The sequence below is a fragment of the Agelaius phoeniceus genome, chromosome 6 (assembly GCF_051311805.1).
Source record: "Agelaius phoeniceus isolate bAgePho1 chromosome 6, bAgePho1.hap1, whole genome shotgun sequence".
NCBI lineage: Eukaryota > Metazoa > Chordata > Aves > Passeriformes > Icteridae > Agelaius > Agelaius phoeniceus.
The window spans coordinates 56,028,228-56,051,513 of record NC_135270.1 but is presented as its reverse complement, the minus strand read 5'-3'; the positions used below and the strand labels follow the sequence as shown (position 1 = coordinate 56,051,513).

Here is a 23,286-nt window from a genome sequence, read left to right as displayed (position 1 = left end):
AGATCATATGCTCCTTCTCCTTCTTATCAATGCTCTTTGCTATTAAGGAACTCCTGCAACTCAATTCTACTTCTAGAAGGTGTTTAAACCACCATCAAATCTTCTTCAGCATTCTCAGCCTTTTCTATCCCAGCTGGCACCAGAATAGGCTTTCCCTCCTATCACCACACCGTTTATTGGGCTCTAATACTGTTTCCCATTTTTCAGTACCCAGCCAATTCACACATATTCAGGTGAGTTCATTCCCACAGTGGGAATTTCCTCCACTGTAGGAATCAGCACCTCCCACAGGTGCTCTGACCCAAGGAGCCACAGGGCTTGGGGCAGCTCATCAGTCCCTTGTCTCTCTGGAGCATGTTTGCAGTGAGTTAGGTGCACATCCAGAACAGGAGCCCAAACAAGAGCCTGGCAGTCACCAAAGCAACCTCCCACTCGCTGTACAACCTCCCACACTTGTGCAATTCTGTACAAATGACAGAATTTGACAGGAAACAATTTTTAAGGCTGCTTCTCCTCCTAGGTGCTCTGCTGGCACTGGGCGGCCTCTGCTTTCCGTGCACACCCAGCTAAAAGTGACACACTTTTGGGGACTTTTGATGAAGCTGTGCCCACAGAACCTCTTTTAGCTCACAGCACTCAGGACTGCACGTGGTATCATCAGCTACTTCCTCCAGCTCTGGCAGAGCAGCCTCTGAGCACGGCACGAGCTGGAGCACTCCATCGTCTCCTCTGTGAAAACCAGGGGGAAAAAAGGAAAAAAAAAAAGGTAAGTGTTCCATCTCTGAGTCAAGGCATTGCTTCTATTTGGCAGCATTTTCCTTTGTTCTGTTCTGGTCAATGTTTCTCCGTGCTGTGTGCCTGTGCTCAAGAAATGCAGATTGTGTTGATGCCTCACCACAGTCCAAATCTCCTTGTGACTGATGAAGTTGCTGGGTCTGTAATAATTAATTGCAGTTGATGCAGCCCCTCCTACTTGTCTTCCTTATGAATTCCCTTACCTATAAAAAACATATTTCTCTTAGAAATCAACTTTAGTTCCAGTCAGGGATAGATGATTACTAGGATTGAAGGAATTTGGCAGAATAGAGGTTGCTGTGAGGTGAGCTTTAGCTATTACTGCAGTGCATGAGCCATGAATACAGAATTATAAGAGAAATATGAATGCTGGGTTTCTTTTCAGGAGAATTCACATCCAGCCTTTCCTCTCATCCTTACTCTGCTGGAAAAGCAAGGTAGGCATTTAATTGTCAAGTTTACCTGCTGATCTATAGAGACTAATTGGATACACTACATTCCTTCTTTTTCTCCACCTTTTATTCACACAGCATTGCTGATATCTGGCACTCAGGGATGTGGAGGCTAACTGGAGTTTAAATTAACTTTTTTTGGTCAAATATTTTCAGAGTTGACTACTCTTCCAAAGACCAAAGAGCATCTGGGTTTATTTTAAACCTGTCCTTCTCATAATCCCATTTAGATCTGCTGCTGCCTCTAAACCAGCAGCTCTTTAACTTCCAGCAACTTCGTTGTGGAGAAGAGGGGTGTAGGGGAGAAACAAAAAAAACCAAAAGAAAGCAAAAAAAATCACAAACCCCAGCCCCCCCCCAAAAAAAACAACAAAAACAAAACAAACAAAAAAATAAACACTTTTTCTGCTCATTAGTATACAATGGGCAAGACTGATTTTCTTCTGAGAAGTTTTCCAAAGTTCTCTACACAGGACACTATATTTAAAGAAATTTAAAGAATATTTAAAGAAATTTTATTTGAATTGGGCACCCTCTCTGCACAGATTTCTGCCTGAAAGTGCAGATGGCTCTTTCAGGTTCAGCATTTCCCAAGCCTCTTGGAAGACACTGATCTTACAGCTTCACCATGATCACACAAATAATTTTGCTGTCAAGTGTCAGGATGTGTTGGGAAATGTCTACTAACTGGGATTTTTACATTAACAACTTCCAGGATTGTGTGCCAACAAAGAGGCTCATTGTAGTAGGTGTATAAAGAGCCAGAAGAGATCAGAGATGACGACTCAGACAAAATACCACGGATTAGCACAAGTGAGTGTGCTCACAGAGATGTCTGAGGTATGTGTACATTCAAAGAGGAATCTTTGAGCATCACAGTTTTTTTTTGGTATCACTAAAGTCTTAAGGGCAAAGCCCTACTGTTGGTATGGTAAGGTAGCTACAGGAAGTGACCTAGATGTCAAAAAGGAAAATGGAAGTTCTCCAATTCGTTGAGAGCAAATCAGAAGACAAAAAGGAACAAAGAAAGTGGGTTTCACGGTAAATGGAGAAGGAGGAAATATTTGTGTCTAAGTTCAGAGCACTGTTAAATACTATTTGTAGGCACTGTTAAAAATAGGATTGTTTCAAGTAAAAAAGGCGCCATGGTTTTTGCAAAGCTTAACAAATCCTACTTGCTCAGAGACATCCACTTTAGACAAAAGTAAAATAATTTAATACAAAACTACCTAGACTAGTCAGTAGCAGCCTTTATGTCAGTGAGCCCAGGTCTAACAGATCATTAAATTGTTTTGGGCAACTCTGCTCTGTTTTTCCCCAGCACCATCTTTAGTACTGATGATGCCACCACAGCAGCTTCCATAGAGACCCACGAGGGCAGGGCCAAGACTCCTATCAGGGAGAGATAATCTACTGCACAAGGTCAAAGCTCAACACCATCTTCAGATTTTCCTACTCCTGGAAAGAGAAGCCATCCTATCTGTGCTCACTCTTTGCAGCACAGTTTATGCTCTGACTGGGGGATTTAACAGGGATGAAAGAGACAAATGCATTTTGGGGATGCAGAAAGAGCCTGTGATCCCTGTGACTGTAATGATTGCAGTGAAGGTGTCAGTGAAGGAAAGAGGGGACACTTGTGGATCTGGGAGTTTGATCAGATGTGTTTGGTTACAGATATGTTCAGTTGCTAGCCCAGAGACGATTTTGAGTCACAGTAGGTTGGGGTGGACATGGCTCTGGACTGGGCCTTTCTATGGCTCTTCGTGTGCTTCTAACTGCAGGTGCCAGAGGTTTGGCAGGAGTCTCCTGTCTGAAGGCCTGGAGGCCAAGAATAAGGAGGATGATATCCATAAATAGCTGCTGGAGAAAACTTGAAATCTAAAGGATAACAGAGCACCCCTTTTTAAGGGGTACACTGGTGGGTTTGGACACAGGTCTTGGTGCTTCTTTGTTCAGCTGCTTGAAGTCAAATTTTCCTTAAACCTGGCAATAAAACACATTCATCTCTGACAGTGTGTCAGCATAGCTAGACCTCCTCACTTTGTTAAAACACCCTGTTCCCTGATATCCCAGCCTGTTCTCCAACATCCCAGCCTGTTCTTTTAGTAATCCAGAGCAGTATCCATCCATTTCTATATCCTTAGTACCAAATCTGCTGGCACTTGGCTGTGCTTCAGCACCCTTGAGCACCCTGATACAGGAGAGAGGAATGGGAATCACCACACTCATCCACTTTTTCTAAAACTCTGTAGTTCCAGCACAACCAGAACGAAAGTTTGGTCAGCTGGGTTTCCAAATGGGCTCCTTCTTTAACAGAAGCTATATACAATTAGCCCCCAATGACAAGGCCACTAATTAAGTTGCAATATTTAGGGACTCATTGAGTGCTTGATGGTTTCAGGTGTGGTGAGATGTGAAGCAGAGCTGCTCTCAGTTGCTCACTTTCACTGCCGCTGCTTTAACACCTACACTTACCTCAGCCTTTTGACTTGACAGGCTTTACAGTTTAGCCCCAAATTTATGACAGCTTTTCTGGGCTTCCTGTTGCTTCTCCTGGCCATGGAGCCATTCCTCTGGCTCTGGGATCTTTTCCACACAAGCTGGTGGGTACCAGGGAGTAAATCTGCCCTGCAATAGCTGCACTCTGATGCTCTCAGGGAGGACTGAGAAACTTTGCTAGGTCTGTAGTCACAAAATCCTGACTTATAGCCTTTGAATCATGAAACCGAAGTCCCCTGGTACAGGTGGATTTTGGGGTCTATTTCTCACCTGTGAACTTCCCCTACCTACAATGTTTAAGCAGTTTTACCTGCTTTTATATACGTTGAATAATGTGGTCTTAAACCCTTTACAAGGATCTCTTGTCAACATTTCTCCCACATCCACCAGACATTCTTCTCTCCTGTGCAGTCCCTCTCCAGGTAGCAAGGCACTAGGACACCCAGATTAAGGAAGGATCACTTTTTAAAACTGAGCCTCATAATTCAAACCTGAATTATGACACTTCCCCTTAGTAATACCACAGCTGCTCATTTTAGCAAATTAGCACATTTAGTACTATTGTGGGATTTCTAGATTGTGGAAAAGGGGAAGCGGATGTATGAATTTATGTAAAAACCTGCATTTAAAAATCTATAGTCATTGAGAGTTCACAGCTATGAACAGTGTTATCTTGAGGTAAATCAAGCACCTTTCCCTCCTCAGGAAAGATTGCTGAGCTTCTCCCCTCCTGAAAGGCAATTGATTAATAACTTCTCTCTTTTACCATGTACACCTTCTTTATTTTTATATTCATTATTATCTTCATATTAATATCTTTGTAATATGATGTAATATAACTGCTCATATCTGCATTACACCTCATATCTGCAACACAGAATTAAATATAAAGGCTGTATAGCTAATCCCAGGGTCTTGCTTCTTTCAGCTACAAATGCTGAAACTTGTTTTAACCAGCACTAGGCAAGAGAGGGATCACTTGCTCCACCAGTGGAAGAAAGATATTTTAGGATAGGGTTGTGCTCAGGTTGGATTCCCAGGATAGCTTTAAAACAGTTGTTTTTTTCTAAACACAGTTTTCAAACTATAGTGTGCCAAGATTATATATTCATATATTTTGTTCAAATTTGAAACCAAGTTGCTTGAAAATGGGTTTAAATTTCAAACTATACAGCTTCAAATCCCACTGTGTTGTGTGTGTCAGTATAAATGATTGGTCTGATGGGTAACCAAGTACAGCCATGGCTGTTTCTCCTTTTTATGCTGAGATTTGCTTATAGGAGTGACTTCATTTGCTAATTTGTTTAAATTAATAATGGAAAAAATATAAAGCAGTTCACTGACTTGCTGGGCATATGGGCCATGATCTGTTTCTATTCAAAGACACCATAAACATTTTTCCTTCTTTCAAGAACAGCAGAGCAAATAGCACAGCAACTTCTTAGTTTCAAGTTAAGAGACACAAAAGTTTATCAGTTGATAATTTACAGGCAATTATTGTAAGTTCTGCATGAGGAGAAGCCCAGGTTCAGACACTGGAGGAGTGACACTGCTGGTGACAAGCACTGTAGGTGGCACAAATGTCACATCTGGGAACTGACGTGTTTCAATATAGATCTGAGTGTCCAACTGACATCCTGCTGGCACCCTCATGTCAAACCCTTCCAGCACCACATTCTACCAAGGAAAGCACACAGAATCCCTCAGGAGAAACTCAGGTCCTCTTTCGCTGAAGGCTGATGTGTGCTTTGAGACACTCAGGTTGTTTTCCTCTACAGATATTTGGGACAGGAAGGAAAGTGTGAAGGGAAAGTTTGTTTTCATTTTAACCATCACAGAGGTTATTTCACATTGTTCCTAATATGCACATAAATGCCTCAAAACTTTTGGCTCTAAAAATAATGCCTGGAAGAGATGGATGATCAGAAAAATATTAGAAAATAAAATATATATTAATTAATGTGCTTTGATCATGTAATTGTACTCATTGTTAGGGATGTGGGGAATTGTACTCATGGTTATGGATTTCATTGCATCCTTTTTTATTCTTCTGTCCCTGTGTATATCAGGTGAGTTACTCCAAAGACTTTCAACCAGTCTCTGTCCAACTATTGTGCTTTTTTTGACTTATCCTTCCCTGCCTTGTAACCATAACAGTAATTTCATTTTTTTACTTTTTCTAATAGTGGCTATTTTTATCACTCCAACTTCTCCTTTGGAAACTTAAACAGTTTCACATGAGTAGCTCATACACAAATAACAAAAAAAAAAAAAAAAAAGACAAAGTAAAGCCTTTTGCTTTCCTGCTTGTTTTCATTTTCCTTTTTTATTTCACTTCAGTATTACTGAAAACACTTTTCTTGAGAAAAGATTAATGCAATTGGCCCAAATGAGCAGCAGGAGCCACTGCATTTTAGGAGTATGAAACATAATTATCTAGTTGTCTAACAGCACGGAAACAGCATAAGAATATTAGAAATGGAAGAGTGTAAGTACAGAGCAGGCATGCAGCAAATCTTAGCAGATTACTCCATCTTCTAGTAATTTTTGCTCAGGTGCTTCGTGCTCTCTCTGTCCTGGAAGATGAGATGGATGTTTTGCACATCTTGAAGGTGAGAAAGGTGCACATGATAACTGCGGTATTCTCGTGCAGTGACTCTCACAGAGCAAGAAGCCTCAGAGTGCTGACAAAAATACATTGAGCTGCTGATGCAAAACACAGCTGCTCTAACACCTATGATTGGTGAGACCTAGCAGATCAGGATAGGCCAAAAAAGGTGAGAACAGCTACTGTGGAGAGGCTTGCTCAACTGAAGGATTCAGGGTAGTAAAGATAACTCATTGGAACAGTTTGTGTCTTACAAATGGGTTCTTGGATATTGCTCATTCTTGTCATCATCACTACGTTTTACCCTTTATAAATGCTTGAAAATTGCTGGGTATGATAAATCTCTTGAGTTCTGGTGTTCAAACCAAAGCTGACCATCAGAAATATTAATAGAAAATGGTGTCTAGTTTTTTTCACTGGTGTAATAATTACTGCTTTTCATTTGAATTAATATTTGAGATGCAGGTTAGCCTCAACGTCCCAGATGAAGAACTGGGAATCATCTAGGCTGAGCCAAGCATCAAACTGTTAAACTCTAAAGGTCTGAGAAGACAGGAATGTGGTTTCAATTGAAGAGGGCTATAGAGGCACAGAGAAGTTGACTTTAGTCACAGGGTGGACGATTGTGGTGTTACTTCCTTCCCCTTAAGGGTATGTCAACACAAGAGAAAATGTCACCAGGAGAAAAGTCATAAATTGTCTGCTGAATGCTGCTTTGTGGAGAAACCTCTCTGCAGGCCTGGAGAACTGAGTGGAGAAAGTGAAGCTCTGAACTGGAGGTGGATGCCGTGGCCAGTGGAAGAAGACTCTTCCCTGGACAGGGCTGAGAGCCTGGAGAAGGTGAGGAGTGGAGCAAATGGCCTCCTCTCCTCCTTCCTTATCTTGGGCTGGGACTTAGAACACTCCTCCTCCAAAGCTCCAAAGCTGACAGGTCAAAGCTTCAGGACAGTCCTTCAGCACCTGATTTTCTTTTGAAGGGTAGGTCCATGCTCATGGCTGCACTTTGTCAGCTGAGGCATTGTGCTTGGCACTGACAGCCATTTACATGTGAAGGTCTCTTCGGCTCAGCTCCAGCCCTGTGGCATAGCCCATATGCCAAACACCAAGGAAAAATGCCTGTTCCAGGCAAGTAGCTTAGAAAGTCACAGGCATCCCCTTCCTGAGGCTCCCTCAAGGGTGCTGAGCATGGGAAGGAAACTTGGAGCAAAAGTGGGAGGGGAGAAGGCAAGATAAACAAGCATTGGAAGCCATGTATCCACAGAACTCTTCCACTGTTTGCTGCTCTGCACCATCACTGACTGCTCTGGGGGAAGCCTGACAGAAAGAAGAATATTCAAACAAGCACAGGATCAGGAGAAGTGAGCAAAGCCAGGAGGAGGGAAGGAGAGAGCACCCTCATCCACTCCTGAAGGTGCTTTTATTGAGGTGTGTGGGTAGACAAGGTGTGTGACTTGTGCCATGTCCCTACCCTGGATGTCACCATCTGCCTGACTGTGAGCTGTATTCACCTTTTGTGCTTTACCATAGAAAGGGAGGTCTCCAAGACCCTGTGTGGTGTGCAGGTGTACAGCAGCTCTGTGGTGAGCAGGGTTACAGCAGCTCTGTGGTGTGCAGTGTACAGCAGCTCTCACACCACCAGGCGTGTTTTGAGTTGAGGACAAGTTCTGTATGTCAGTTCACAGACGAGACCTGGGCAGAGAACCACTGCTGACCCTGAAATCAAGCACCTTTTTTATCCCCTCTACACAGCAGATTGGTAGGTGGCCCAGAAGAGACCCCTCCTCCTCCACCAAAGGAGGAGGAGGAGATGCTTAGAGGCAGCAAAAAATGCATCACCACCAGCCCTCGCTTATTGCATCCACCGTGCTGATAAGTTAACACCAGCTCAACCACCCTCCCTTTTTCCAATAGCCAGCCTAAACCTCCCTGACACCACTTCAGGCTATTCCCTCAGGTCCTGTCACTGCTCTGAGTACTGTGCCATCTCCTCCACACAACAGTGAAGATTCTTTTCTCCAGTCATTCTGAAGATGGGACAATACTGAACCCCAGCTTTTTTTTGAAATATGTCTAAGCTGGTCCACAACTTCATATTCATCTGCCTTATTTCTGTAGGCTGATCCCCATGTGAGATTTTGGGTGCAGATGATACTTGGCAAGAGGAATGATGACAGTTTTAGCATTTACAGTATGATTTTAGAATGGGAACTCAAAAAAAGGAGATGGATGATTTTATGTCCAGGGACAAAACTTCAGATCCCCCTTGAGAGAGTTTCCACATAGCCACCAGAATCCAGTCCAACTCTGAGAGGTGGAGGCATGTGACCCTCTCTTTCTCAGTTCATGTCTGAGGAGGAACCTTTCAAACATCCTTCTTTCCACTTGCTCCACAAACATGACAAGTTGGCACCTATGGGACCATAACCTTTACTGACATATTTTTAAGTGATGCAATGCTAATTTTCCACCTTGTCTTCTGATTCTTAGGAAATATCAGCTGGAGAAAGAATAATGGAATGCCGTCTAAACGAAAATTGTAACTCCACTTGCCCAGAAATTCCTTATCAAGACAGTCAGACACTTCTGGTTGCTGTTTACAGCATTGTTTTTGCTATAGGCATTCCAGCAAATTGCTTAACTTCTCTGCTTACATTTGTACAAATCCAAAGGAATACAGTAGTTGCCATCTACATTTTCAGTTTATCATTGTGTGACCTGATGTATTTAAGTACCTTGCCTGTCTGGATTATCTATGTGAAAAATGGGCACAACTGGACCATGGGTGACTTTGCTTGCAGGACAACAGGATTCATCTTTTTCTGCAATATCTACTTCAGCATTCTGCTTTTGTGCTGCATCTCTGTGGATCGTTACGTGGCACTGGTGTATTCTCTGGAATCAAGGGGGAGAAGACAACAGAAGAAGGCCACCATAATAGTCTGTTTTCTCTTTATTGTGGTTGTAGGAATCCACTTGCCAGTATTTTTTATGAAAGGTGCACAAAACTGTACAGAGATGAAAACCTGCTTTGAGACAGTGCCCCTTGACTTATTATTGGCTTGTTTCAGCTGTGCTAGATTCCTGTTTGGATTTCTCATACCCCTCACAATCCTGATTTTTACAAACTACAAAATTTTCCAAGCTACAAAAAGAAGCAGCAGCTTGACTTGTCGTGAGAAAGCCAAAGTGAAGCATGTGGCCATTGCCATTATTGCTATTTTCTTGATCTGCTTTGCTCCATATCATGTGGTTCTCATAATAAGAGCCATATACTTTATGTTTCATCAGGACTGCCCATGTCCATTTGAAAGTAAGATATATTCAATTTTTACAGTGTTTCTGTGTTTAGGCACTGCAAACAGCGTTGCTGATCCAATTATCTACGTTCTGGTCAGTGAAAACGTCAGAAAAGACTGTTATAGGAGCCTGAGAAGTTGGAGATGGAACTCATCCAGCTAAATTCATCCACTGATCACAATACTGACAACATAAAATTGGAAATGCTAAAAGAATCAGAGGAAGGGGGCCAAAGCAAAGAAAACTCAAAGAAATAACAGATTCATCTGACATTCCGAAGGCCTGCACCAGTGGCAGAGACCAGGAAAGTGGCAGCCAGCTGGTAGCTGCTGGAACAAATAAGAAGTTCCCAATGCCAGCTGCAGGACACAAGTTTTTACGTGCTGACATCATCTTGCATATCCTGCATGGGCCATAAACTCCTTGAGGACTCTATGGGAGCAATAATTCACATTTCTGTTTGTCTCCTACAATAAATTTTGCCCACCAGTATCACCGATGAAAATACCGCTTTGCTAAGGATATGTGAAAAAAAATGAAGCAATTTACTTAGACTAAAATTGGGATCTTAAAAGTTTGGGGGGTTTTTTGGACTGACTCTCTCTCTCATATGAAATAAAACCAGTTTTATCTTCTGAGAAAAAAATTTTTAAAGCATTGCAGAGGAGAACAATATACTGTTCTTAATGTTGAAATTTTTTCTTCTTGAGGAGGTACATCTTCCATTTCTCATACATGCACTCTGCTGTTACCGTTTGTGGTTAACCAGTGGAAAAATATTAAAAATGAGTAACCATTTTCCTCGTACTCTAGCATGTGACTTCAGGTACATCACACGTTCCAGGAGAATTAAATGGCAAAAAAATGCCTGATAACACAGACCAACAGTACTGCTGCTGCATTAGTCAAGATCCTGCACTGCCCTGAAATTATAAATTGTACAGTTCTAATGCTTGATAGTTTACAATTAGCAAATTTTACTTGTTTTGCAGTCAGACCTAGAATGCACTGAAATATACAGAAAATGTATACATTTCCAAGTGGAGTCAGAGACTGCTTTTATGCCATCTCCAAATGTTTGTTGAACTCGTGTTACATTTCTGACTAAGCTAACCCTTCCCTTTTGTTATTGATCCCACTTTTACTGTGCAGGAGTCTGCAGAAGCTATGGGTAGGCTCACAGATGCTGCTGAAGGCTGGCAATCTGGAGAGCACAGTCCTTCCTCCCCACAGCTGGGAACTCCCTCAGACGTGCTGGGGCAAATTCCACTGTTGCTGCTGCCACTTCTATTATGAATAAATTGTTGGTAGTAGTACCTTGTGCCTTCTAACAAGTATTTAAAAAATAAGAATGATGCAAATCTGGCAATGTTTATCTAAACAACTTCTTCATATTTTTATGTGATTCAACAGACAGATCGTGAACCAGTTTGAATTTGTAGAGTGTTTCATAGCATCATTCCATTTAATCTGTGGTGTTGTATTTCTGTGACATGTTGAAATTGTTTTTGACATTGACATTTCTGCATTGAATTAATATTAACCAGTCTTAATACAAACTTTTTGTCTTAAAACTGCCATAGATATCTTTGTATGTTATGTTTTATTTTTATATATTTTTTACTTTTGTAAAGAACCTTTATGCCAAAATTATATATGCTCAATTTATTACATATTTCATTTTTTAATTATTGAATGACTCCTCTGGTATTTATATGTGAAATGACTTTGTCCTCAAAAGTAGTCCACCTATTACTAAATTGGAGATTGTTTCTTGGAAGAACGTGACATTCTGTTGTGGCGCTAATTAAAAAATTCTGGATTTCTATTTTTATATGCATCTTGGAGATCAAATTCCCTAAGGTATCATGGAGAGACCTGCAAGGTGCTGAATATCTGTAACTTTCAATTGCTGAAGAATTCTGCAGCAGCAGCAGAATGTGGCTGCTGACAGCCCCTGCCAGACAGAGCACTGGTGACTCATCTCTGAAGATGCACATACAAACTGCCCAACCTCAGGATTTTCATAGTCTGAAATCAAACCTTAATGAAAAACAGCAGCGAATTTAGAATAAACCAGAGGTACAGGCTTCTGAACTGATTGACATGGATGTAAATTAGCTGTTGACCTCGATGAATTTAAACATCTCAGATGATTTTCCTCTAAGGAGTGAGTGTTGAGGGAGGGGATTGTCCTGCTCTGCGCTGAGCGGCTGCGGCCTCACCTCAAGTCTTGTGTGCAGTTTTAGGAGCCACCATATAAAGAAGACATTAAGCTGTGGCTGTCCTGCGGTCACGGAGCATTGGAATGGCGGCTAGCAAAGCTCCCTGAGTGACCAGAGGGACACACAAGGGAGGCTGCCCCTAAGCTTCCACCGAGGCCTTCCAGGTGGCAGTGGTTGCAGCGGTGTGGGTGACACTGCAGCAGGACACCACCAGGATGCCGAGGGAAAGAACCGAAGGAGAGCACATTCTATGCAGTCCAATGAAGCTTCATTCAGAGGATGGATCAGGGACGAGTGACAAGGTAACAGTGATCCGGCTAGGGTTTTTAAAGGAGGCTACTTTAGGGGATGGGAACAACACATAACCAATGGGAGAACGCTCGGGGAAGAGCACGGGATCTAACAAGACAATGGGGTTAACATAGGGGAGGGGAGAAGCCTCTAAAACAAATCAACTGTTAGAACCAGGATATCGAACATTCGGGAATTATTGGGGTGGATTTAGGTTGATGGACAAGGGAAGGGGACAGCACAACTCGGATTGACAGGTCCATACAAGGGAAGGGAGGGAGGAGCAGGGAAACAGGCACGGCGAGTGGCGGCTAAGGGGCGGGAAAACTTCGGGGTAAACAACTTGGGAGAAACCATTGTGAGGGGATAAAACGGGGGTACAAGGAGCAAACCATTTTGCTTAATTAACCTGAACCACTAACTGTTGCAATTGAAACAGCTATAAAACTCTTAAAACACACTGCCACATTAAGCTATTGGAGAACAACCAAAGAAGGGCCATGAGGATGGTGAAAACTCTGGAGGGGAGGATATGAGGAGTGCCTGAGGTCACTTGGTCTGTTCAGCCTGGAGACTGAGGGGAGCCCTCATCATGGTGGGAATCAAGGAAGCAGGTGCTGGTCTCTTCTCTCTGGTAACAGAGACAGGACCTGAGGGATGTCCTAAAGCTGAGGCAGAGGAGACTTAGGTCAGATGTTAGGAAAAGGTTCTTCACCCAGAGGGTGGCTGAGCACTGGAACAGGCACCCCAGGGAAGTGGTCCCAACACCAACCCTGAGAGAGTGCAAGGAACATTTGGACAATGCTCTCAGGTGCCTGTGCAGAGTCAGGAGTTGGGACTTGATGATCCTTGTAGGTCTCTTCCAACTCAGGCTATTCTACAATTCTGTGAAGCAACACTAGAACCCAGTGCCATAGATGCAGGGGCCCAGGATTATAAGGGTCTGATGCAACAGCTACAGTTCTGCTGCCTTAATGAAGCTGCATGCTATTCTAAATTACTATGTCATTCTAAATTACTATGTCATTCTGCATCTTCTCTTCATGAAAATCCTTGGAGTTTCTTTGTTCAGCCACACTCTAAAGAAAAGTTTTAGAAGTGACGGACTTGTGCAGCCTGATCTAATTTAAAAATTTACCTAGATAATCTCCAGAGGTGCTTTCCAAGCTAAAATATTCTGTGATAGATTACTGAAGGGGTTAGGGGCCTGGTACCAAGCAACATATCCACATGGAAAAACTGCAAATGCTGATTTATTTGGATAAACAGAAAAGCAGCTTTATGGCTGAGTGAGGGCATCAAGAAACATTCCATCTTGTTAAAATGTCCCACCAGATAAAGTGACTGTTTCTTGTCTGGTAATTCAAGCACACAATCTGTTTTTTGTCAGACAGTATCTGACTGTGCCATTCAGGCAGAGGAAAGGTCTCAGCACTGGCCCAAGTGTGAGATACACAGCAAAGGGCACTTGTGTGTTCAGAGCAGATCTGAGGGGTGGATTGAGTGTGTGAGTGTTTCAACCCTTTCCTCCTGCAGACACACCACCAGTGAGCCCACAGGGACTGCCTCATGCTGTGAAGAAAGGTTCACCTGCCACATCAGGTCTGCAGTTCTCAACACAGCCATCTGGATCTGTACCCATATGGATCTGGCTCCCGACCTCCCCAACTCAGTCCAAGCTATGAGATGAGTTAGAGAGAGCACAGAACCAAACCAAGGCTGTGCCTCCCAATTTGGTCTTTAGATGGCAGAGCAGGTAAGCTGTGCACTGGTGTAAGGGGGTGGGATTAGAAAATTTCACTCTTTTATACTCAGTATTTACTCAGGTATAACTTCAATCATTTGATTAAAATAAGAGTGGGCTACTGTATAAATAAAACATTTTATTTTTACATGTGTCTCAGACACAATGTACCTGGGAGATAAGCTTATTGCTGATTATTTTAAGTATGACTATAAAACATGAAGTGAATAATTTCTGGCTATGAACTAGAGCTGGCCAGACTAGTTTTTGCAGACAATATATGTGATTTGTTTGCTTATTCATCAGTTTTAAGTTATATCTGAAGACTGCATTTTTTTTAAGTAAATATTTAGGGTAACTCACTTATAAAACTCTATTCCTGACTAAGAAATGCTTTCATGTTCTGTATTAAATTCTGCTACAAGAGGATTGCTACAATTTTACTCCAAAGCTGGCAAAATCCCACAGGAATGAACTCATCCTCTCCAGATGTGACAAAGTTTCTTCTGCAGTTGGTCACCTTGTGACTGTACATGTACAGACATTAGGATGTACTCATGTCAACCTAATGTCAAATTTCTGCTGTATAGTGAGTGATGAAATCTAACTCAGAATGAGGCTTTCAGAAATATCCACAACTTAACAGCTTTTCTGAGTGAGGATATTGTCATTCTGCAGTTCACACTGTGGGACTGGTCCTCTAGGAAACTTCCTCTGTACAGTGAAATGATGCCAAAGTTCCCTGACAGTTTGGAATGCCCGTCTTCTTTTCAAACCAGCACAAACTAACAGTAGCAAATAAGAGTGGGGAGACTGCATCAAAGAGATGCAATAATTCTTTTACCTCTCTGGCATGCAGGGAAGCATACAAGTGCCAGCATCCCCAGAGCTGGATCACCCTGCATGTCTTCTGCAGCCGGGTCTAGAGGATGTGACACCAGTTCTGTGCATCTCTTCAGTGCCTGCTGGAAGTGGGTGGTTTGCACGGCATTGCTCTCCCTCCTTCCCCGTAAAATGAACCTCTGCACAGGAGGGGGCGCTTCTGCTTGCAGCAGGGATGCAGCACGGCCTCAAGGCGACAGGAATGTGAAGCACAAAAAGAGAAATGTTATCCCAAACTGGACTCATACTAATACCCTGGTAACAGCTGTAAATAGCTGCCATCATGAGCTGTTGGTAAGAAAGGAAAGGGCTCTGAACTCACTATGTCTAATCTGTAATTCACATCACTGATAACTTCTAGGTCTTCATACTCTATCCTGTAAGAAATGCTCAGAGGTGATGAAGCAAAAACCAGCCTTTCAGACAGAAAGTCTGCTGAGGACATATGATAAGATGTGGTAAAGATTTTACAAAGCATCACATGAATATTGTCTACAAGAGCAACCTCTCACTGCACCATGAAATGATCCATCCTGTTTGGTAGTCTCTGTAGGTGACAGGGCCTGTGCATGATCACAGAGCATCCATGTTTAAAAGTCTGTCTTGAAATATTTTCTTGAGGGCAATGAAGAATCAAAAAGAAGACAGATACTGTGGGAAGAGGGTGCTGTATGATATACAAAGTCCTTAAAAACCTTGTAAACCTTAAGTCACAGATGTTCTGAGCAAATATGCAAATATCCACGTTCAGAAAGCTACTTAGAAATGCAGCAGCCTGTATCACAGTTCCCCATCTGTAAAATGTGACATTTTTTCCCTTGAGCATTGTCTGGCTCCTTGGTTTAAAACACAAGCCCTTGCAGGAGATACTAGAAAGCATGAGCAGGTGTGTCTATGCATATTCAGAGCTTATTGCAATGGAGCAGAGAACAGCATAGAGGCAGATAGGAGGTATTAAAACACAAATTTTAATTAGTCAGCACTTTCAGGGTCAGATTCAAAGTACTTTATTTGCTTCTATTTATGCTGAGGCATCAGAAGGAAATATACACAGGCTTTCATTTTTACTTTGTGTCTCCTTCTGGTAACATGGCATTAGACCCTTGGGGATTTTGCTGGGATTTTCCTCACTGTGATATTCTGGTGTTTGGAGGTGTCTTGTTGTTTTCAGAAGATAAGAGTGATACTGATGTGCAGAGTTGATTTCCAGACTGGAACCACTCAGTGCCAAGCACTCACAAGGCTCATGCTACCTGTCCAGGTACAGGACTGAAGACACCAGTAGCACTATTGCAGTGCTGTACACAGGAGGCCACCAGGAATAATCTCTAAAATCCCTACTTCTTGAAGATCTGTCCATGTGGACTGTGCCTCTCAAGCTCTTCCCTTCCTGACAGTACTTTCATGAGTTTGGGAGCACTTTCTTAGCACCAGTTTTCTGGGATGAAGTCTCTGACAGTGTGAGTCTGACACACTTGAGACAACAGAACTATTACTTATTGATTTTATTAACTGGAGGCAGGGTAGTGTTGCTTTGTTAAATATAGTCAAGAAGATGAGGTTCACACTACCCACTACAGGTAGTTTTTATTCTTGTATGTTTGACATTTATAGGTGATGAGGCAGTATGTTTTGATACAGGACATTTTATAAGGTATAAAAAATCCTGTAATTTTCTGTTTAGCTGCATGTATGGTTTCTAACTGTCTCTAATTCTTTTGTTCAAATCCTTCCTAAAATAAAGCTCTCAGTGAAATGGTGCAACACTGGCAGGTACGTCTGTATCCCAAAGGGGACAAATCCAGAAGTTTTACACTAAACTCAGGACTAGATGGAGAGATATGGAAAAGGGAAGGAAAAAAAGTACATTAAACAGCAAGGGAACTCAAGGAGTATCACCAAATCTTGCTGTCTTGACTTGGGGGAATGGCCCACCAGCAAAAGTTAGGAGATTCTAGACAGGCCAAGAACAAATCTGAAGTTTCAGCAGAAACAAGAAGAGGACAAATGAGTATCTTCCTCTGTACACAGTGGTGTGAAGCAGATACAGGCAGACTGTAAAGTCAGAAAAGTTTGATGAGAAACTAAAGGTCAGAGGATGACTTCAGTTTACACAAAATAAGAATTCAGAGGTGTTTGTGATTTTATAACTCAGCATGGGGCTTTCCCTAGAGAGGCTGAGTGGACACTTCTTGATTTCTTAAAGGATGAGTCATTGCCTTTTCTGACCAGAAATATTCCCCTCTCATGAGACTGGGGAGGCTGAAAATTATACTAAACGTTTCTCTTTTTGTCATCCTAGCATTTAGTTTCAGATACTAGAACAAGTTCTTAGTCAAATTCCAAGATAAGACAATAACACTGTGCAAGAAATCAGAAATCCCAGAAAATAATATTTTCTTTTTTTCCTTTTTTTTTTTTTTTTAACCTCTGGAGATACTAAAACTCATTCCAAATAAATCAATGTGAAATTAAGCCTAAACCAAAGCCATGAAAATATCCATCCTCCTCCCTTAAGGCTGCAGAAAATTAAATTTGAATCTGACCTTTTTTTGCTGGACCCCTGGACCATAGTTTCAGATCATGACTTCAACCTCTCAGAATTTGGAGAATTTGGAGAGGTTTTAATTTAGAAATGTAGCTGGGGCATAATCTTCCATTATGCAAGGCAACATTAATGTATAACCCTGACTTGTCCATCCTTCAGTACCTTATCTAATTGAACAGCATGAAGAAAAGGTTTTATGAAAGCAACATGTCATTGAAATATTCAATCTATCAGTCAACTATGAGTTGTGACTACTGCCTCTATTCTGAGCCATGTAGAATTTTCATCTCAGAAATAACACCGAGAGGTCAATTCACCCTTTTCTATACTTCCAGCTTTTGTTTAGGATCAATTTCTTTGTGTTTTCCAGTGCAATTCAAGCTCTGACCGCTTTTAAGTCCGGGTATAATGTTTTTCCAGTAGTTCAATGTAGTCACAAGAGGGCACCAGACTCTACCCTATTCCTCCTGCTGAGCCTGGTGGACTTCACAGTGAAAGAAAAAAACATTAGTACTTCTTACATCCCTAAAGTTCACATCCTGTAAACATAATCTGTAAGACTTTGTGCTGCTCCTAGGTAGAACAGTCTGTACAGAGGAGTGTGCCTGTGTGCTTATCCTCACCATACAAATAGCTGTTGAGCCAGACACAAGATCAGGCTATAATATTTATCCAAATACGGCAGAAACGCAACCTTTTGCAAAGGATGGCTATAAACAAGCTGAGAAACAAGAAGAAAACAAAACAAAACCAAAACAAAGCAAAACAAACAAAACAAAAAAACAGGGAAATCATAGGGAGAAAGAGACGATTCCCTTGTATTAAAATAAAAAAATGGAGGATGATGGAACTTGTCAGGATGTGTCCATGATTCCCTGGAGAGGATGTAAGAGGCAGGAGGCAGGCAGACCATCTAAGGCATTCAGCTGAGCCCCATGCAGTATCTAAACACCCAGCAAATTCTAAACAACTCTTTGATGAGCCCTACTTTGCCTCTCTGCCTCAGCAAACCTCTCTCCACATCCTCCTGCACCACTGCTCACAGCAGCTCCTGCGACTTTATCCCAAGTCTGTTGGCATTTGGTGCTACTTGTAAGTAATACCAATTAAAGATTTATTATTCCATTAATATGAGACATGTTGAAATGATTGCTGGGAAACCACTGGCTACTGGCAGACCACCAGGAGACAGGAGTTAACATTCCTTTACTGCTACAAAAGTCAAGGCTGTCATTCCCATCGAGGTGCAGGACCAGGGCAGAGAACAAGACCAGCTCACAGCCTGTTATCTCTGTTCATAGTCATGCTTCTAATTGGGTTAACCCTTTAAACACAAGGCACACATGTGTTAGCAATCATTCTTTTAGGAAAAAAAAAATCACATTTTTAATATGCCTTTTCATGCCTTACTTTACTTACTTCTTATCCTCACTTTTTGATACTCTTATTAAATTGTAATTGTTTTGTTCCTACTATAATTTATATTTTTACAGACTATGGAATTCTGCTAAGCCACCAGCAAATCAACATCAGCAATAATTTGTGGCTACAGTACACTTTCCTTTTAACTTATTGATTCATCAGACTCTCAAATAAAATTTGGAAACAATCCAAACACTCCAATACGCCATCACAGCTGCTTTCTACTCTTCAAGGCTCATAGAGGGTCATTTTAATTTGCAGATAAAGCATTTATTTCTATAACCAGCATATTTTTCTTACTGATGCTTCATTTTATTCTCTTCATTTTATTGTTGTTTATGATGGGTCTAAAGAAAATCACATTTCTGGTTTGGAAAATGTAAAACAACTGTCAACAGCTTGTTACCAAAATCTCAACCACCGGAATTATTATTGCATATTAAACTCAGTGTTCTCATTTTTCTTTTTCCCCATAGATTTCATGGTCCAAATGCTTACCAACCTTAAAATAAGCTTTAAAATAAATAACTACATCACATATTCCTAAAAGTTTTGTTAGTTTTAACTGTGCTTTTGAATTATAACTCTCCAGTCTGCCATGACTGCAGAAATTAGTTTCCCACTGATATTGTAATTTTCAAGGACACGGCTTGTAGGAACAGCACGGTGCCTCCTGAAAGGCTGGTTTCAGGAGCAAAACACTGTAATATCAAAAGATGCAGAACAGAAAAGGTGCAAGCTCAAATCTGGACTAACAGATTTGAAAGCCATTCTCTAATGTATGTTCAAAAATATACGAAAAAAGGAATTATTCATTAACTTCTTCAGCCTGCAACCACTCCAGGCTATTTTGTTCTTACGGTATCTGCTGTTTCAAAGGAAGGTAGAGCTGATGGGGGAGAAAAGATCTTCACATGACCAGCACAAACACATTCATCAGAAACAGACTAGCTCCTGAGATGAAAATACTGTTCTTAGCTGGCTGAAAAGAAAGGAATACCTTGTGTACTGACAGGCTGCACATGGTTTTTCAGCCTGTGGGTGCTATTTAATAGTAGATGCTTAGTTGCTATAGCAACTGTCATAGCCTATGGTATTTATGCTTAGATACAGAACACATATTTTGAGCAGCACCATAACATGGCACTCAAGTATCCAAAATGTACGTTTAAAAAATCCCTATTAAGAAGTAGGTGTGTTCTTCTAGTTATTAAAATTCCTTTCTAGGACAGCACTTTCTCAACAGCAAAACAATCTTGTCCCTCACAAACGTAAACCTGAACTATCACCATGAGCTACCTTAAAATAAAACCCCAAACGACATTTAGGACTTTAAAATCCATCTTTGCTGACTGCTGGTGCATTTGGAGACTTTTGCTGTTTGGTCCAGTGCATGGTGCTTTGTCACTAGAGGTTCCTATTGTCATTAACTTGGTATCATCTGGGCTTTGTTCCTCCATGCCAATGTCCACTACCATACACTTTCACCTGACATGGAGAACACATTCTCTGAATTGGCTGACAACTGTAGAGATCCTGCTGAAAACACTGTTTTTTACTTTTATTTTGTCACATCGTCCTGGCTGAAGAGATTAAACAAATACTGTAATGAGGGCACTCTTTCAGTGCCTTCCCACTGTAAGAGGAAACTCATAGTCACTGACTTCAACAGTGAGGGCCTGTGAGGGATCTTTAACTCCAACCAAACCACTTTAGCCAGGCAGGCTAAGAGAGTGAGTGGCCTACTGCAAGCCTAACTGCTTCCCTGTGTCCTGTCTTCACTGTTTCCTGCAATCAAAACATACTAATACCTCTTCTTAGCAATTTAATATTGGTTCCATAAAGCTACTAGCTGGCTTGGGTAAAACCAGCAGGGCTGCTTTTAGCTCACAGAGTATCTTCGTCTGTACAAGTTCTTACAAAGAACTCATTTCTTGGCTCATGTCACTCCTAATCCCCATGGCCTCCTTGCAGATAGATCAGATACAGCCATAAAACCCAAGGCCTGAGGCTGGTGGCCTGAGGCAGACAGATTTGTGCCTAGGAACAGAATGCTTTGCTATTGTTGTGCTGACAGCCACACGCCCCTCCCATCACCTGCCTACTCCCACTGCTCCGTTTTTCAAACCCCCAGCTGAGCCAACAGTGCCATATTCAGACATGTATTAGCTGCTGCATGGATTAGCTGGGGTGATGAGTGCTCTGACTGTGCTATTCTCATTTTGCAAGCCACTAACATTTGATGCCAGCATCATTATCGTCCAACATCAAGCTACAGTTAGCCCGCAAATGTTCACTCGTTTACTACAAACCTTTTCCTTTGTTTTACAGGCTTCAGTTACCCACTGCTCTTTGTTTAATTCTTCCTACAGGCAGGAGTAACATCCAGGCTCAGAGCTGTGAAGGAGAAGCCTACCCTCACAGAAGGCTGAGAAGTTCCAGCCACCTTTGGTGCTCCATGCATTAACACACTGCAGTGACCCAGAACCAATTTCTCTCCCATTCAATGCACCATGACTGCAGACTGAACGCAGTGAAGTTGGATCCTGTACCTGGCTTATGGGGCCCGGCTGAGCTGCTACTACTGGCTTGTTTCTTGAGGAACAGCCACATTTAATTACTCCTTAGCTGTTTTTCCATCTGCCTCTGGATTTTTTAGGGGAGCTCTGCTGCAGGAATGTGCTTGTCTGCAGAAGCACTAAGGACTGATTCATAATGCTGCCTATCTCAGAAGTAATCAGAATTTGCCAGGTTGGGCTTAAAGAAAACTATGTGTGCTAGGAATGGGCCTCCTGCCCTACTCTAGAGCAAAATTAAAAAGACAAACATATCTTAAATGCTTTAATCAAATGGTAATTATGAGAGAAACAATACAGACTCAGAACAAGTCCACGTTGTCTTTAGCAGGCACAGGCAAGCAAGCTCTGTCCCCGTTCTGAACCAGTGGGATCACAGCCAAAAAACTCTTCCAAACCACAGGCAGTTGTGCTGGTAATGCACAGAGCTTGAGCTAACACACCTTGTCTCTCAAAAAGAGTCGCCAGCCAGAGCAGAGCACTGCACTGGCGACAGCTCACAGCTTCCAGTTCAGGGCTGAGTCATGTCTGGTTTTGTTGGGTTTGGGGTTTTTTTGTCTTTTAAAAGGGTGGTGTCAGGCGTGCTCCTGGACGCTGCGTTTCTGTTAATTTCTGCGGTGTTATAAACATTATCCAGCTCTAAACAGCCTTCCCGTCACAGCCAATGTGTGAAAGACTGGCCAGCTCAGCAGGGGCCTGAGCAGCTTTGAGAAAGGAGCAGCAAAGCTCCCGAGGCATCAAGCACAGCCCAGCACAGGCTTGCTCCAGACGGGAAGGAAGGGGGCTGGGCGAGAGGGAGGGAGCAGTGGCTGCTTTCCAAGGCCCGTGGCACGCAGGTCACACCAGGCGGTACCAGCCGCGGCCGGAGGAAGAGGCGGGCAGGGCTCCCGGGCTGCGGGCGGGCTGCGGGATGGGGAGAGCCGGAGCTGGCTGCGGTCAGCTCCCGCAGCCGCGGCTGCTCCGCTCGGGGAGGCGGCACGGCTGGAGACACGCAGCTCTCAGGGATTGAAGCCAAGCCCGTCCTTCCACCGAGCACGAGGCATCCGCTGCCCAGCCAAGGGAAGGCAGCTCAAAGCAGCAGCTCCGCTCCGCCCGGCCCTCCTGCTCTGAGGCGGGGGCTGCGGCTCAAATCACTGCCTCCATGTGCTGAGGATGGATCTGCACCTCGGGCCTGGTTGGAAAGATCGAGGCAATGCCTGCTCCTGTTACACCAGCCCTGGTGCCTCCTGTTTCAGACAAAGAGAGCATCCCATCCATATTTTATACAGGCTGCCAGTGCTTTTACATATCTTCAGAACTTCCACTGGCTCTGGAGATCTTGCTGCACCATGTCAGTGGTGACTCGGCTTCCCAGGAGAGACCCGCAGAGCTGATTTGCACCATTTTCCCTGTCACCCGTGTTATTCACTTCCTCAGCAGGCAGGCTGCTCTGCAATGTCTTACTAGGCGCAATGCCTTCCAATTGTCTAGAAGCTTTGGGTATATGCTCTTGTGAGAAATGGATTTGTAAAGAATTCTTAAAACCTGATAGAAAGTTCACACAATCTTATACATTTGTATGTAAACATTTAGATAAGGTGTATTGATTTAGGAAGGCTATAGAATAGAGATTATATTGTTGAGAGAGATTGAACTACAAACAAGTTGCAACAAGTTTTAAAATATGGTCTTGTAAAAAGACTAGATATTTTAAAGAATTGGAACTGTGAAAGATGTATTGTAGTAGGACTATGTGGGGAAAAATATAAGTGATTGGTGTTAGAAGTAATAGTAGCTCCCCTGATGTTACGAAAATTAATCCACAAACACCAGAGGTTTATGTCCAAAAAGGAGACAGAGGAGTCCTTTCTGGCTTTATTAGAATAAAGGGAGAGGCCATTCCCCTGGGATCTCTTGAATTTTTGGGGGACGCAGCCTCCTTTTTATCCTAATTTCCCAGCTGCATTT

The 23,286-nt window shown here is 42.5% G+C and overlaps 1 protein-coding gene across 1 annotated transcript; it reads left to right on the top strand.

Annotated features, from left to right (window-relative positions):
• The first annotated feature begins 1,202 nt into the window (after positions 1-1,202).
• Positions 1,203-12,420, top strand: GPR132 (G protein-coupled receptor 132). The gene is given in 5 exon segments (XM_077180783.1): positions 1,203-1,232; positions 1,963-2,087; positions 8,842-9,805; positions 9,808-9,896; positions 9,899-12,420. Coding segments are annotated over 4 exon segments (1,287 nt in total). The 5' UTR covers positions 1,203-1,232; positions 1,963-2,024; the 3' UTR covers positions 10,070-12,420.
• The last annotated feature ends 10,866 nt before the right edge of the window (positions 12,421-23,286 follow it).